We start from the raw sequence: 16,580 nt of genomic DNA on the forward strand, positions 1-16,580 counted from the left end.
CACAATGTATTCCACATATCTATTCTAAAGAAGTTTAATGCTGATGCAAGTCATGTGATCGAATTGGAACCAGTGGAAATTCAACCAGATTTGTCTTATGTGGAACAACCAGTTCGAATCTTAGATCGGAAGGAGAGGACACTTAGAAATAAAGTTGTACCTCTAGTTAGAGTGTTGTGGAGAAATCCATTAGTGGAAGAGTCAACTTGGGAATTAGAAAGTGAAATGCAAGAAAAGTATCCCCATCTATTTGCTTAGACTAGATTCTGGGGACAGAATCCGGAGATTCCTATGTTTATGTACATTTGTGGGACTATACAATTATAGATAAGATGATCATTACCTTTATAAAATTAATTTTTATTGGAGTATATTATATTAATCTCACAATTTACAAAGAATGTACAACAAGTATATCTTCTGGGGGATATGTTGAGCTGGAAACCACCCAAGTTTAACAATCGAATGGAAAGTGATTGTTCAGGATCAGTTCGTTAATAAAGGAGTTGTATTAATAAAAGAGCCGAATATGAGTTTTTTACGAATATTTGAATATATTCCGAACACGAGTTGAATTCGAATCGAGTTAGTCACTAATAGTTCTCATTTATTTTTTATCCGACCAACCTTAAATATACATTATAATTTTACAATTAACATTGAGATCTCTTATGGATTAAAAACATAGATTTATTTATTGCGCGTATTTAATTTTAGGATTTGATAAGGTTTAAATTTTAATGGATGCGCTTGTGTTTCGTGGCTTGAATCAGCCCTCAGAAGATGCCTACGTACCTTGGTGTATGCCAAGGATCAAGGTAAAATGTAGTTCTTGGTGATACTTTCCCTCAGAGTTATGGACACAAGGGTTTACCAAGGACGTAGTGATTTTCATGTCCTTTGAGGACTGAGTCTATAAATTCGTTACAGGTAATGGCCTCATGACTTGTAGGATGCCTTCACGGCTTCGTGACACTTAGAGTTGTGCTCCAAAATATAGTTTCATGGTGGTGACGTATGGAGCTCATGTCCAAAATGTTCACCCTGAATTTAAGGAGGTAAAACCCTTTATATAGACGTTGAGTGTAACGATTGGGAATTTCACGACGTAATAAATATGATTTCAGTGGTATGAATATAAATTATGTGATTAATTGATGATTAATCTTTATTGTATATTAGTATCTGGGAGTGTAGATAGATGCGTTCCAATTTAAAGAGTCAGCTTAGGGGTTAAACTGTGTTATCGGGCCGTTAGGTAGAACAGAACCCATCTTAAAAAGGGATTAAAGTGTTTAAATGTGAAATATGTGTGTTTATATGAAATGGAATGTTTAACTAAGTATTGCGTTCTAGTGACGTGTCGGTTGGTAAAGGTAATTGTGAAGCATAATTGAAACGTCGAGCGTCGGGCCGTCAGGCAGAACGTGACCCGATACGCGAAAAAAGGAATAATAATAAAAGGGAAATTTTATGATCAGATATGAGTTGTGATGTGTGAATATATGTGCTTGCTTGTTTGTATGCATGATTACGTGATCTGTTAATTTTTAAACGGATTTAAGGAATTATTTGATTTAAAATAAGGATTATTGGACCTTATGCATTTTTATAAAATTATTCGAGTAAGGTCAAGGCATGAGGCTAGTTGTGTTATCTTCAAAATATTCCTAGAGACTTTCTAAAAGTGATAGATGGATTTATTTCGTGATCGTTGCATTTTAAAATGATTTTATGGAGCTAAAATGCTATTTTCAGCATAATCTTGTAAAAACCGTATTTAATCAACCATTCGCTCAAACATTATTCCGAAAATATGGTTGAAAAGCTAATTTCGAGATCTACATTCTAAAATTATTATTCGTTTCATTCTCATCTTTTTCGGGAGAGCTATTTCTTGATTAAATTCGTTTTTGGATTAAAAATAAGAGAGAAAAGAAAAAGAAATATAAAAGTGTGGTACAATGACCACGCTACCCTCCCAAGTCAATATAAATACTCCCTCCCCTCCCCCTTTTCTTTCTCTTCACCCGGCCACTCCCTCATCTCTCACATTCTCTCATTTCTCTTTTTCTCTCTCACTCTCGAATTCTCTCTCTCTCTCTCTCTCTCTCTCTCTCTCTCTCTCTCTTTTTCCTCTCAGTACATCTCTTTTCTTCACTTAATTTTTATGGATTCTTCCATAAACATTCATCCTTGTTATATATATAAGCTTTGATTCACTTGCATGTGTGGTTTGGTACTTGCAAGCGAGTGTGTGTGTGCTTTTAGGTTCGGTTTTTGCCGAGTTCTTATTTTATAGAACTAAGATGATTTGATTTTGTGATGATTATGTCTTGCATGTGTTTGTTGCTGTGATTTTTAAGGAAAATCGGGGGTTTTGTGGTTGGACACCTTCGAATGAGGGCACCACCGTGAAGCCACCGCCACCGTGATGAACTCCGGTGAACCGGTGGTGAGTGATGATGTTATTACTAAGCTCTACTAAACATAAAATCTATTTTCAAAGTTTGCATGTGGTGATTTCATAAAAACCCGAATGGGTCCTTAATTTTGAGAAAATAAATTTGATTGTTTCTTGGATGGAAATGACTTGTTAATGAATATTCTTAGAAGTAATTGAGAAATTTGATTAGTTGATGATTTAAAGAATCGAAATAGAAGTTGCATGTGATGTTTTGCTTGAAAACCGAATGGTTCTTGCTTATTAAGTTGATTTTATGATGAAAAAGATTTGTTGATTGATTGATTGTAGAGATTCTTGAATAAGTGGATTGAGATGTGGTTTAAGAACTCCAAATGATGCATGCATATCTTGATTAATGGAAAATTCGGTTGTTCTTGCTTGATCTTAAGGGATAAAGTTTATTTATGTGTTTAAATGAACTATAGGTGTGATTTTGATTTGGTTCTAGAAAGTGCATGTCAAATTTATCTATGCATGTGTGTTTCTTTTGAGAAATTCGAATGGATCTTATGGTTAAAAGAAGATTAAGTTGATTTTTTGAGTTTATGTGTTAATTGCATTAGTTACTAGCAAGAATCGACATGAGTATTTGGATACATGTCGAGATAGAGTTTTGCATGTAAGCGTTTAGGCTAAAAGATGATTTAAAGGAATAGTAGTGACTTGAACTCAAGTTTTTATGCAATTTTGGTGCTTGCATGTTAATGCCTGATTCTTGGTTGTGTTTGGTTGTAAGGGCCGAATGGAATATAGGTACAAAAAGGAGTGATTCGATGCTAACTGAATGCATGTGTAACTTTTAGAAATTATGTGATTTATGTGTGTGTTTTGGTTTGAATTGAATGATGAAAAGGGAAGGCTTGAATCGTCTTGATATAAGGCTATATAAGTGATATAATAACTCGATTATAGAGTTTAAAACACAAGGATTAAATGTTATATATCGTATTTGTATCGTAATGCGTGATCCAAAGTCTATATGTTAAAGTATACGGGTTTTGGTATAAACGTACTTGTATTTATAATTGAGTATATATATACTCTTAGAGTATTGCGATTAAGGGAAATGTTAAGCGTTCTGGGAACGTCAAGTGGAAATCTAATTAAGGTTTTGATTTTTGATTGTAGATTCAGAGCGTGAGGGCATTCAGTCTAGGAAAGGGAAAAGTATACTAGGTGGCAGTAGTTCAACCTTTGTGAAACAGGAAAGCGAATTCAGGCAAGTAGCTCTACTTACTTGTGCAATTGTTATAGAGAGGATATTGTTCATGCCATGTAGAGTATTGAACTTTTATAGTAATGTACCCCTGTTATTGATTCTTGAGATACCCTATTATTGTTCCTGTGAACTTGTTATTGATAAGATTATTGTTCAAACCCTTTGGTAACCTTTTCTTATCCTGATTACTTGTTAATACCATGAACTGTTGTAAACCCTTTGAGAACCTTTACGAACCCCTTGTGTAATGATCTTTTACTCCTTTGTTTACCTTATTCCCTAATGATTCTTGAAACGGTTTTGATTCCCCAACTTGAGTACCTTGTCATCATTTGATCAAGATCCCTAGAATTGAACTTTGCTTATCCTTGATTCATTTCCTTATCTTTGAATTCTTGAAATTGAACCTAAGAATGAGTTTTGACTTGAAAGAGTCTGAATGATTTCATATTCTTGGTAATGATAAAATGGATTTAGTAAACCTTTCTTTTTCCAACACAAGGTTTTCCAAACGAATTCCTGATGGATTGGATTGAGACGTAAGGGACTAGTGGGACTAGTCCAGTCGTATAAAGAGGCTAGCGGGGCTAGTCCAGTTAAGGCTAAAATTATGCCATAGGTACCTTAAAGACCGGATGAAGGTCGGTACGGGCTGATCATCCGTATTATTATGAATTGAAAAGTTAAAGTAGTCCAATCAAGGGTTCCATAATTATTGAATTTTATTCAGTGAATGATTCTTTGAAAATGAAATGGTATATAATGTTTTGAAAATAGTTGATTGTGTTATTGATTAGCTTACAACTTGTGAACCCTGATTTTGATTCTGTTATCAATCGTATAATTGATTACCAATGATGAAAAGATTCTCGCTTTTCATCTGAAAGATCACTTGTGATCCTGCTAATGATTTGTGATGAATGTCGGCTTTTACCCTATCTTGAGCTTTGTTCCTTGTAAGCCCAAAGCTTTTCTTCATAACCCTTTCATAGCCCAAAAGATAGAAATATGCCACCTAGTAATGATAAATTAGAATGCCCTGAGATCAGTAATGGTATATTATGGATTTTGTATCATAGAACTGTTTCATAGTTACTTGCTGAGTTTTATACTCATATGTTTTATTTTAATCTAACCACAGCAGTTAAGCAAGAAGATGGCCAGGCTTAGGCGCACTGTTCGTAAGAGCGTACCTGGTGGTCCCTACCGTGTTGAGGGATTCCGGTTGCCAGATCAGGTAGTACAGGTTTTTGAGTGAGCAAGCGCTTAGCCGAAAAGTTGTTAAGATACAATGGGTTATTTGTCGGTTCCAAGTCGGGATCGACTATGTAAACTTGGTTTTAATTTGGGTTGTAAATTATATTCTATGGTTGGTAGTTATAATCTTGTCTCATACTTTATCATATTTGATTCTGTTAGTAGCTAATAGGGGTTTATGCTTATTTAATTCATAGTTAAAGGTGTGTGGGTCCTTATTTCCTAACCCCGAGATTGAGGGCATCACATTGAGAGTCTAGGAATCAGCATAAAATTGGGTGACTTGGTGGGCAAGTCTCCAACCTCTATTTGGACTTTGGAGTCCTAGAAAGCAGGAATTAGTTTTCTTCTGATTTTAGGTTGCTTGGAGGCTAGTTCTTATAGAAGTAGTCACTTATTCGAACACTTTATTGGGCTGTTTAATTAGCCTCTTTATCACTTACGAAATTAATAAATAATTAAGGTATTGGGCCTCACCAGTTGGGTTTTTCTCTTGGACCAAATCAGGTCTAATTAATGTAATATTAATTCTGTAATTACGGTTATTTTTATTCCCTATCATTTGCCCCCCAACTTCTAAGAAACCTACTTGAGATTTCGTAGAAGTTAAGTTATTTTATGCCCTTCCAGGATATCTAATATGGATGAAAAGTAATCTGTAAAGACACAATTAATAATGAATTAATTGTTTCCTAAAGTTGACTTGTCAAGCCCGTGACGCTACGACCCAACGTGGGTCGTCACGGTCACACCCCAATATGAGTTTTTATAATCCGAGTAGACTATGACGACCATGAACCAAATTGGGTCGCGTAGCCCATGTCCCGAAATCAACTACGTGATAAGCCCGCCGAGCAGGCTTGAGAATGAGGTACACGAGGACACCTACATCGAATCCAACATGGAAACGAACTCTCCTGGGAATGATCCAAAATCCACCATCTAGGAAAGTCCTCCTTACCTTCTAAGTAGGAGACTTGTCCGTCAAGTCTCCCTATCCTAGTCTAACCCTAGACTCAACATCTATATAAAGGGCTCTACCCCCAACTTAGAACTATGTTTTGGCTCAATCCTCGAATAAGGACATACAAGCCACTACGTCATTGGTGTTCAATCGTCTCCATAGCCCCGAGGGCATCATCAAGAATAACGCTTTTAGCTTGATTCTCTACAACACAGAGATACGTAGGTATCTTGCGAGGACAGCGAGTCCCCACAGCGAGAACAACCATTAAAGCTCAAAACTCAACAACCCTAGCATTAATTGCAATCACAGCCCTACTTTTTATTCCACAACAATATCGTGTTTAGAGTAAAGTGTGGAACGACCTACACATTTACAACAATTTGCCTTATCGAGGCTTCAATATATTTTCTGGAATTTCATAATTTCCATACTCATTTTCTTACATATTCCTATTTTTAGGAATTTTATTGTATTTTTCCCTTACTTTTGGGGGATTATCTCGTACTCACATGTAACTTTATTTTTATTTTTTTTCTAATATTTAATGGATTTTTCCTTACCTCCATGTATTTTTCCTAAGTTTTTAGGAATTTTTCCGTAGTGCCAAATATTTTTTCATAATTTTTATGTTTTAGGAATTTTTCCGTACCTCCAGGTATTTTTGTAATTTTTCCTAATATTTTATGAATTTTTTCGTATCTCCGGATATTTTTCGTATCTCCGGGTATTTTTCGTAATTTATCATAATATTTTAAAAAAAATTATGCACCTCTAGGTATTTTCCGTATTTTTTCTAATATTTTAGGAATTTTTTCGTACCTTCGAGTATTTTTTTTTCCTAATATTTTAGAAATTTTTCCGTATCTCCGGTAAGTTTTCCTATTTTTTAGGATTTTTCCGTACATCCGGGTATTTTTCATAATTTTTCCTAATATTTTAGGAATTGTTTCGTACCTCAAGGTCTTTTTCATAATTTTTTCTAATATTTTAGGAATTTTTTCGTACCTCCGGGTATTTTTCGTAAATTTTCCTAATATTTTAGGAATTTTCCCGTACCTACGGGTATTTTTCGTGATTTTGTGGGGACTTATTTGTAAATTATCAAATTTCAGGGTGGGTCAAATTTGTCAATTCTGAAATTTCAGGATCAAATTTGTACCTTTTTAAATTTCAGGAGCCATTTTACAAATTGCAGAACCTCGGGACAGATTTTGTAAGGCTAGTGCAACTTGGGGTACCAAGTTGCATTTTGCCACAAAACCCTCCCCGTCCACCACCATACATGGTTCCATTTGTTCTGCTCGTGAAGATTTCGAGCAAGAGTTCTTTTGACCAGGATTCTGCTTGAAATTGTGATCACCCTTTTTTTTTATTTTAACTTCACTTTTTAAAAAAATATTATTATTGAAAAATAATAATATTTATTTTCATTACGCCATAGATGGCCTATCACAATGGTTTAATCATGCGTGTTACAAAATTATATTACCTTAGGTTTGCTCATCTTAGCCTACCACAGTATAGTATTTTTGATGTTACCATAGTTTTTTTTATCGTAGGAAACCCGCAACCGCTATCCTTCGGATGCGCACTGGGTAAACCCTACCGGCTCACGCAATAGCCTGCAAACCACGTGAACCAAGTTAAACCGCATTTAAGCGACATGCTCTGGTTCAGGAGACGTTATCATAAATTCTCTTCCCATGGGATTCGAACTTGTGACCAAGAGGATAGTTATCCCGCATTTAACCATTTGAGCCAACCATGGCCTTTGTAACATGTTATTATAGCTTCAAAGTTTTACATATGGTAACAGGTGGAAACTTATGTTTCAATAGGGTGTTAATGGATAGAAAAGTGATATTTTACAAATAATTAAATATATATAATTATTTGACTTGAAAATTAATCAATTTTGATAATAATATCAAGCAATAATTATATATTAGCTAAGATTGATAAAATATTTTTTATTGTTAATTCTATAAACTGTACTAATTAGTAACTGATAATTGTTTATTAATAAAAAATTTGAGCACTATCTAAACTTAAAAGTTTATTTAAAAATAAAAAAAGTGAAATTAGCGGCATTTTTTTTGGACTCTCGTTGGGCTCAATCAGGGGGGCACTCAAATGACAAAGTTCAAATTTCAATCGCAAAGCATCTCCCTCAATCGCTCTCTCACACTCTGAACATCTCTCTCTTAATCGCTCTCTCACACTCTAAACATCTCTCTCTCAGCTTTCAATTGAACTAGATTTGCTTAATTGGATCTAGGGTTTTATATTGGTAATGTCTCACAGATTCGAGCTAGGGTTTTTAATTGGAATTGGGGTTCAAATCAGCTTGTGATTTTACTTTAAGTTACTAACTCTCTCTCTCTCTCTCTCTCTCTCTCTCTCTGATTTTGTGTATATATGTATATACCATCTCTCTCCCTCTCTCCGATTTTGTTGTTGTTGTTGTATTATATTTTTTGTGGTTTTGTTATCATAATATAGTCATGGAATGTTTGTGCAGTGGCATGTCTCCGGTCCACGCTATATTTATTGTAGTGATATCTTTTTCACATTATCAGTGTTGATAGTTGATTTGATATTTTTTTCTTTTCTTCATCTTCATCTGCAATTTCTTGCTTGGTGATGAGCGCCTATTCACTGAAATACACCTCACAAATTTTGAACAAGGGTGCATTCACCTTTTGAAGCACAACATGAACTTCTTTGTTTATATTTTCCTTGCCTTTGTCAATTTGACATTTCTTTTGAGATGAACAAACCTCATAATCGATTCCAGTTGCTATATTAGCACATGATTTGTTTTTCTCATGATATTGACCAACAAGTTAAGATACATTTTTAAATGACTAAAGCTTAAGATCATTTTTCTCAATTTTATCTCTCAATACAACTTCCTCAACACATTTTAGCTTGTTTTTTAGATATTCATTTTTTGTCTAACTGCTTCTAGACTTACAAGTTGCAGCTCTAGTTCTTGTTTCTCAGTTTGAAGTTTTTTATTCACTTTTGACAGCCTACTCATTTTCTCAATAGCAGCCACTATGCTTGTGTGAATGTGAAACATTTTTACACTCATCTTTTCAACGATTTTCTTATAATGTGAAGCATTCAAATCAATAATGGTTAAGATATGTACCTCAGATTTTGATGCAGATAATTATCCTTCCTCCAAGGCCATGAGAGCATAATTCCATATTCTTCACCATCATTTTCATCATCTGTCATCCCAACTCTTTCCTTCAGAAATATAAGCTTTTTCTTGTTGTTTCTTCAGAAGTGCTTCATACTTAGTTTCAAGTTCCAAATATGCCTTATCTTTCTTCACCTTCTTTGGAATTCTGCATTTTGTGGCAAAGTGACCCAGTTCATCACAGTTATATCATCTAATCTTAAATTTGTCCATATACCCTGATTTGTAGCCACCTTTGTCAGTTGCATTTGTCTGAGTTGTTCCTTTCCAGTTGTTGTTGTTGTAGGATGTTTGACCTTTACCCTTGAAGTACCGAGGCTTCTTGACTCTTATATTTAAAAATTTCCTTACTTGGTAGGCCATAGACTGGTCCATTTTATCTAACTCGTCAATAGTGTAATATTCATCCTCTTCCAACTTCAGATAACTTGGTTTTGAGGTTCTTTGTTCTTCTTCTCAATAGGTTGCATAACTTGAGTCTGGGATTCAGTTTCATCTTCAGGTATTTTTTTGTCATTAGCTATTAAGACACTTGACACATCTAAAACATGTCCTCGACTCAGCATTAATGATTTTCTCTGCATCATCTCCAACTCATAGGTTTTAAGAATGCTATATAAAACCTCCAAAGTTATTCTCCCATGATCTCTCCCTTCTCTTATTACTGAAATCTTTTGTTCTAAGTGGTCAAGAAGAGTGAGCAATAATTTTAGGTTGACCTCCTCAGCTTCATAATACTTGTCATGTAGCTTTAAGTCATTTATCAATTTGTTGAATCTTTCAAAAATCTTAGTAATGCCTTATTTAAGTTTAGTCATGAAACCTTCATATTGTGAGACCAGAATCCTTTTTTGGTTTGACCTCACTTCCTCAGTACCTTCACCCAGAATCTCTATTCTTTCTCAGATCTGCTTGGCTGACTCACAGTTGATAATGTTGTTGTACATGACATTATCAAGAGATTCAATACGAATGAGTTGCAAGCTATTGTCAAGTGAAACTTTCTCCTTTTCTAGTTCAGTATATGTAGATGGACATTGCTTCAGGTACCCTCATCATATGAATGAAGGGTCCATGCTTGAGAATTCCAAGATATAGTGGATTAACTATCCTGATGAACATCATCATCATCATCTTCTTCTTCCATATAGTGTAATTCACTTTGTCAACAACATGAATCTTGATACTGCTAAGTTTCTATGCACTCATACTTCCAAGATCTAATCAATTTATTTTCAGATTTTGATCTGATACCACTTGTTAGGTATGAAGTGCAACACATGGGTGAATGTATTTTCTTAATCTTCTTATTTTACTGTCTTGAAAATCATATTATGTTTAGGATTTGGAACTTCAACAACTAGATATAAATTTGTAGTGATAAATAACTCAATATAAAAGACACAAGCAATTTATCAAAACTCACTTGATTAATATTTAAATCAAATTTGTTTTGCTACAAATCCCTTTTCTTGAATAATAAGAACTCAGTTACTTCTCTTGAGAGAAAACAAGATTTCTGGATCTGTTTTTGTTACATCTAAACAAAGGACCCGTGACATGTTTTATAGTTCAACATGCACAGTTTACAGAAGTTGCCCTAAAATGGACTAACATATTTTCTAAAGCCCTTTTTTCTATTTCCACTTTAAGTGAAGCAAATCTGCATACAATCTAAAAGGTATATGACCCTCCTTTGTCCAGTTCATCTTGACCCTTGATCTTGCATTTTTCAAACTGTATTTGTAGACTTTCCAATTCAATGATAGAATTGTTTGTTGACTGATAATCTTGGATCTTCAAGTATCTGTATTCTGAATTTTGAGCTGCTATCGAGATCTATTTTACTGTATAGAGAAGTCAAATATCGATATGTCTAACGACTTATCGATATCTCTACTTCTCTATAAGTATTATGACTTGTCGATATGTCCACTTCTCTACGTGCAATTTTGACTTGTCGATATCTTCACTTCTCTACATGCAGTTTTGACCTGTCGATATTTCCACTTCTCTACATGCAGTTTTGACCTGTCGATATCTCCACTTCTTTATATGCATTTTTAACTTGTCGATATCTGCACTTCTCTATATATAGATTTTACTGTCTATATCTCTAGTTCTCTACATGCCGATTGACTCGTCGATATCTCTTTGGACTTCTCTACAAGAAGAATTACATCTCTACAAGTAGAATAACTTCTGTACAATTCATTTTGAATTATCGACATACATCTCTATACATTTTCATATGTGACTTGTCAATATGTGACTTAAAACATTTTTCCAAAACCAACATTATTTAATTCCAAACTTCTACACTTCTTTCTGAGGCATTATCAGGATTGATTTTCTTTCAGAGTTTATTCCTTAGTTTGATGGCAGTTAATATAAAAATCTTCAAGTCTAATTTCCTTAACACTTTTACAAACTCAAGAAATAAAAATACAAAATACGATAAGATTATCATACAATTAATTATTAGGATTGTCAAAGTGACTTAGTCTTGTTTATTATATATAAGATTGTCTTTCACAAGAATAACAAAAATAATAAAAGTAGAAGAGACAAATTTGAACTCATGTTTGTATTCACATGGGACATATCTACGAATTTTGTTAAGAGGCCGTGTAACGGTGGAAGTTTCTACCAAAAAGTTGTGACTTGTGCTGATAATGTTTGGAGGGAATGGATGAATTACCGCTTAATGTATTTATATTCGGTTTTAAAATGTATAAAAAAGTATGAATTATATTGAAATTTATTAATTCATATAATGCTTCAAAGTTTATAAATTTTAAAAGTACAATTATAGATTTAAAAATAAAATATAATTTGGATTAAATATCCAAAAAAAATTAAAATATTGATGGCATGTTTTTATATTTTACATAAATTTTCTAAAGTTTATGTGTAACTTGATTGGTGTTTAAAATTCAAATTGAATTATATCCCAAATTTTGAATTTATTTTTTGTTTTTGGTCACAAATTTTGATTTCAAGATATTCATCTAAAATACAAATTGAATATCGATTGTAATCTCTGAAAATTCATGAAATATTAAAAAACTGTTTAAATATTTTAAAAACTAAATCAAATAAACTCACTTAATCGATACTCAACTATATTAACCGGATTGAGGTATAATTTGGTATGACTGTTTTTGGTTGGTTTGTTCATCCCGACTGTCAGATTTTCTTCATTAAATAATCATCATCGTTAAATTCCAATATTAAATGAATTGTCAAGTCGCGTCTCCGGTTCAAATCCAGTCAACATCAAATATCTCTATTAAGTTCGAATTTCGCCAACAACAAATATTTATATTATTATTTATAAACATACTAATGCAGTTAATCATTCGAATCTCATCAATCAGATACTATTTAATTTTTACTAAAATAAAATTCTATTAAAATTTTAAATAATGTAAAATATAAAATCTATAAAAGATCAATGAGGACCCGTGCTTAAAGCTAGTCAATGATTTTTTTAATCTAAATTTGGCCGAATCTCTTGAATTTGTGGCTCGAAAAGGTATTCACTGAAAAGTATAGTAGAATCCGCTAATTTATATAATCCTTTAAAGTTTATAAATTTTAAAACGTCAGAACATTTTAAAGAATATATATACAAAGTACTCAACAAATTAAGAAAAAAGTAAAACATGGATAAAATATCCCAAATATATAAAATTTTGATTGCATATCTTCGGACCTTAAATATTTTAGAATCTTAATTAAATATTAGCTACAATCTTGGAAAAATCATGAACTATTAACGATCTTTTTAAAATTTTAGAATCTGAATTAAATATTTCCACGTTATAAAAGTGAGAGCTCTAACGATTTCCTTCATCAAAATTTTCACAACTTGTAACAACTTTCTCCTTCATTCTGCACCAATATAGTCATTTTTCTCCTAATGGCCACTCCCCTGTTGATTCAAAAGAAGGATGTTGTACTGGTGAAACCTGCAGGCTCCACCCCTTGTGAAGTTCTTTCTTTGTCCACCTTAGACAATGATCAAGTGGTTGAGTTACTATATCAAACAGTCTATGTATACCAGGGGAATAACAACAATAATTTGGATCCATGTTTGGTTATCAAACAAGCTCTTTCCAAGGTTTTGGTTTACTACTATCCCTTAGCTGGGAAGCTCAAACGAGAGCATGATAATAAACTCAGAATCACATGCAATGCAGATGGAGTGCCTTTTCAAGAAGCTTATGCTGATTGTGAGCTTTCTTCTCTTCATTATTTAGATGGCATTGATTCCGAAACTTCCAGGCTTTTGTCCTTTGAGTGGCCTAGTGAAAGTGAATATGGTTATCACCCTTTCGTTTTGAGGGTGACCAAATTTTCTTGTGGTGGATTTACTATTACCATGGGGTTGTCGCACTCAATATGCGATGGATCTGGTGCAGCTCAGTTCTACAAAGCTCTGTCTGAGCTAGCAAGTGGAAAAAGTGAGCCAGCCATAAAGCCGGTTTGGGAGAGGGAGAGGCTAGTAGGGACAGCACGTGAAGATGCTATAGTGCCTCCCATAGACATGTCTTGTTTGGCAAAATCACCATTTTTGCCTTGTACTGATGTTGCACATGAATCTTTTTATGTAACCGAAGAAGCTATTAGAAGGCTTAAGATGCGTTTATCAAGGGAACTGGGGAAAAAAGAGATGGAAAGCTTCACCACTGTCGAAATTTTTGGAGCCTATGTTTGGAGATCTAGATCCAGAGCTTTACAACTAAGTTCTGATGGCAAAACCATGTTTTGCATGATAATGGGGATAAGAAAAGTGCTGAATCCACCCTTGAGTGTCGGATACTATGGAAATGCTATCTTATATTCTTCTCATGTAGTAATGACAGCGAGGGAATTGGATGAATTTCCTCTTTGGAAAGTTGCCAAACTGATCAAAGAAAGCAAGAAAGTGTTGACCTCTAGCAATTTTGTTCAGAAGATGATGGACAGGAAAGAGACAATGTTGCAGAATTTTGTTGAGCTCGAGATCAGCCAAGGTTCATCATGTTTGGAATTAACAGACTGGAGACATATTGGATTGGTGGAAGATGTGGATTTTGGGTGGAAGGAAATAGTAAATATGATACCATTAGCATGGAACAAGGCCTTTATAGATTTGTGTATGATCTTACCTCCATGCAAAGGAAAAAGTGGTGTTAGGGTACTTGTTACCCTCCCTGAAGCTGCAATGACCAAGATGAAGGGGGAAATGCAGATCCTTAACCAGTATTAGGGTGATCACATCGATATTCGATGTGGACCATGAATGTATACGTCACCTATTGTTTCAGCATCATATTTTCTCATCCAACTTCTAGTATGTTTGGCATAAGTTGTGATAACTCATCAAGCATTATTGCTACGAATCGTTTTATTAGTTCTTATCGTTATTGGAAATGATTGAATGAAAACTTATTGTTCTCCTTTTAGTGATTTTCTTGTTAGTTATAGCAATAATATAAATGGTCGTCTGGTATACCAAGATGAAGCTACCCTATAAAACTTAATTACAGCAAGAAGATTGACTTATTCAGATAAATTAAGTTCCTGGGAAATGCTAGCAATCCCATAAAACCTCTGCTCCATTTCTTCGCGGTCCTTAGGCGTCAGACTTTTCTTCCCAGGAGAATTTCTGTGCAAATGAGCCACAAAAGGTATTTAAAAAGGGTTACACATTCAGTCCAGACTGTGTAACATGTCTAGCTAAGTTTTGTGCTCTCCTGATACATTTAGCCAAAATTATAAACATAAAAAAACAAGTCCTCTGAAGTGTGCAAATTTACTGCTACTTTTTAATTTTATACATTGAGCACCAGAAATAATTGCAGAGCATAAGAGAAGTACAAAAGGAATGACATATTAATCTAAAATTTTCTAAAACATTGGAATTACCAAATTTTGTGTCGAGCTGAAACATCCAAGTTCTCAGAAGTATTTGTGGTTCTCTGCAACTGTCGAGTCCTGAATCCCGTGTCAAATGCATCTCTGCTACGTCAAGTTCGTGGAAGGAGCCTTGGTTCATCTCCAAGTTCTGATTTCCTCCCTCACTTTTTTGCACTTCCTTGTATTTGATTCAGTTTTACTTGACATAAGTTAGTTTTTTAGTATTTTGACATGGAACAAATCATTGGCCTAGTATTAAAATTCAAATTTTAAGCTGTTGCTCTGTTCTGAATTTTAAGATCTATTAATTAGACTTTCCAAATCACAGAAGTAGAAACTTCTGGGTATTCATTTCTCATTACTTGGTTTCTTAAGAAGTCCTTTGAAGTGTGCAAATTTACTGTTGATATTTCATTTTATGCCTTCAGTACCAAAGATAATTGCACTCATTATCTGCAATACATTTATACACATCAGCCATCTACAAACATCAATGTCCAAAACATCTGGTTTGGTTATCCGAGTTTGCTCAACTGGACACAGTAAATATGGTCGACTTATAACCGAGATCATGTACTACACATTCATTTTTGCATGCTATATAGGGAGGGGATGTTTGTTTGTTCGAACACAAACATAAAACCTTCTTCTTCTTCTTCTTAATTTGAGAACAGAGTTAAACCCCTGATGTTCATCTTCACCCTAACAGAAATCTCATATCATCAGCTGATGATATGCTACACTTGATATATTTGTCAAAATATGTTTTTATAGCATACACAAAAATCCTTAATGTTTTGAAAATTACTAGTATATTTTAAAAGATAGTCTTAAAATTGATTCCTCTCATTGTCTCGTTCATTTCTATATGTTTTTGTTTTTTGAATGTCCCATTCAATTCTTTACATTTCAAACTTACTAAAAATAGTAAAAATTTAATAATATAAAAATCAACTACATCCACTAATTTCTCCCACTACACTCACTTTATTCATTAAATATTGATCGGTCCAACCACTTTACCCAACTTAATATTTTTTCTCACTAAATTACACTTTTTCTTTTTTCTCTCATCCCACTATTTTACCAAAATTAATATTATTTTAAAGAATTTCTTGTCGTTAGTGCCCAAACCATTTGTATAGAAATGGTTGGGACGGAGGGAGTAGCTACGACCATATTTGAAATTAAATTTTGAAATGTTTCCCAAGATTTTAAAAGAAATTAAAACTAAAATTCAATGTATTGAAATTTTAATCAACTATATAAATCCAAATTGAATATATTTAGACATAAATTTACAGGTAAATGACAAATTTAGCCTATTTTATATAAATTTAAGAAAAATAAACAATTTCTGAAAAGTTGGCCGGACGTGATAGGTCAGTGGACTAGTATCTTATACAAATTGCAAATTCACCATTTTTCAGTAGTATAATTTGATTTAACGATTATCCATTATTTTTGGTTATTAAACCGAAATGGGTATAATTTGGTTCACGATTATCCCCTAATTTTGATAATTAAAAAAATAAATATATAGTTTTATATA

General features: G+C 33.6%; 1 protein-coding gene across 1 annotated transcript; it reads left to right on the forward strand.

The window, feature by feature from the left end:
- Nucleotides 1-13,046: 13,046 nt before the first annotated feature.
- LOC141719626 (tetrahydroanabasine acetyltransferase-like) lies at nucleotides 13,047-14,378 on the forward strand. The gene has a single exon (XM_074522000.1). It carries the CDS (start codon nucleotides 13,047-13,049, stop codon nucleotides 14,376-14,378), a length of 1,332 nt encoding a protein of 443 aa, XP_074378101.1.
- Nucleotides 14,379-16,580: the final 2,202 nt, after the last annotated feature.

This window comes from Apium graveolens, chromosome 4, assembly GCF_009905375.1.
Source record: "Apium graveolens cultivar Ventura chromosome 4, ASM990537v1, whole genome shotgun sequence".
NCBI classification, from domain to species: Eukaryota; Viridiplantae; Streptophyta; class Magnoliopsida; order Apiales; family Apiaceae; genus Apium; species Apium graveolens.

Bases quoted from the DNA above. Each gene is read 5' to 3' on its own strand.
- LOC141719626 (XM_074522000.1), top strand. From the start codon at position 13,047: ATGGCCACTCCCCTGTTGATTCAAAAGAAGGATGTTGTACTGGTGAAA.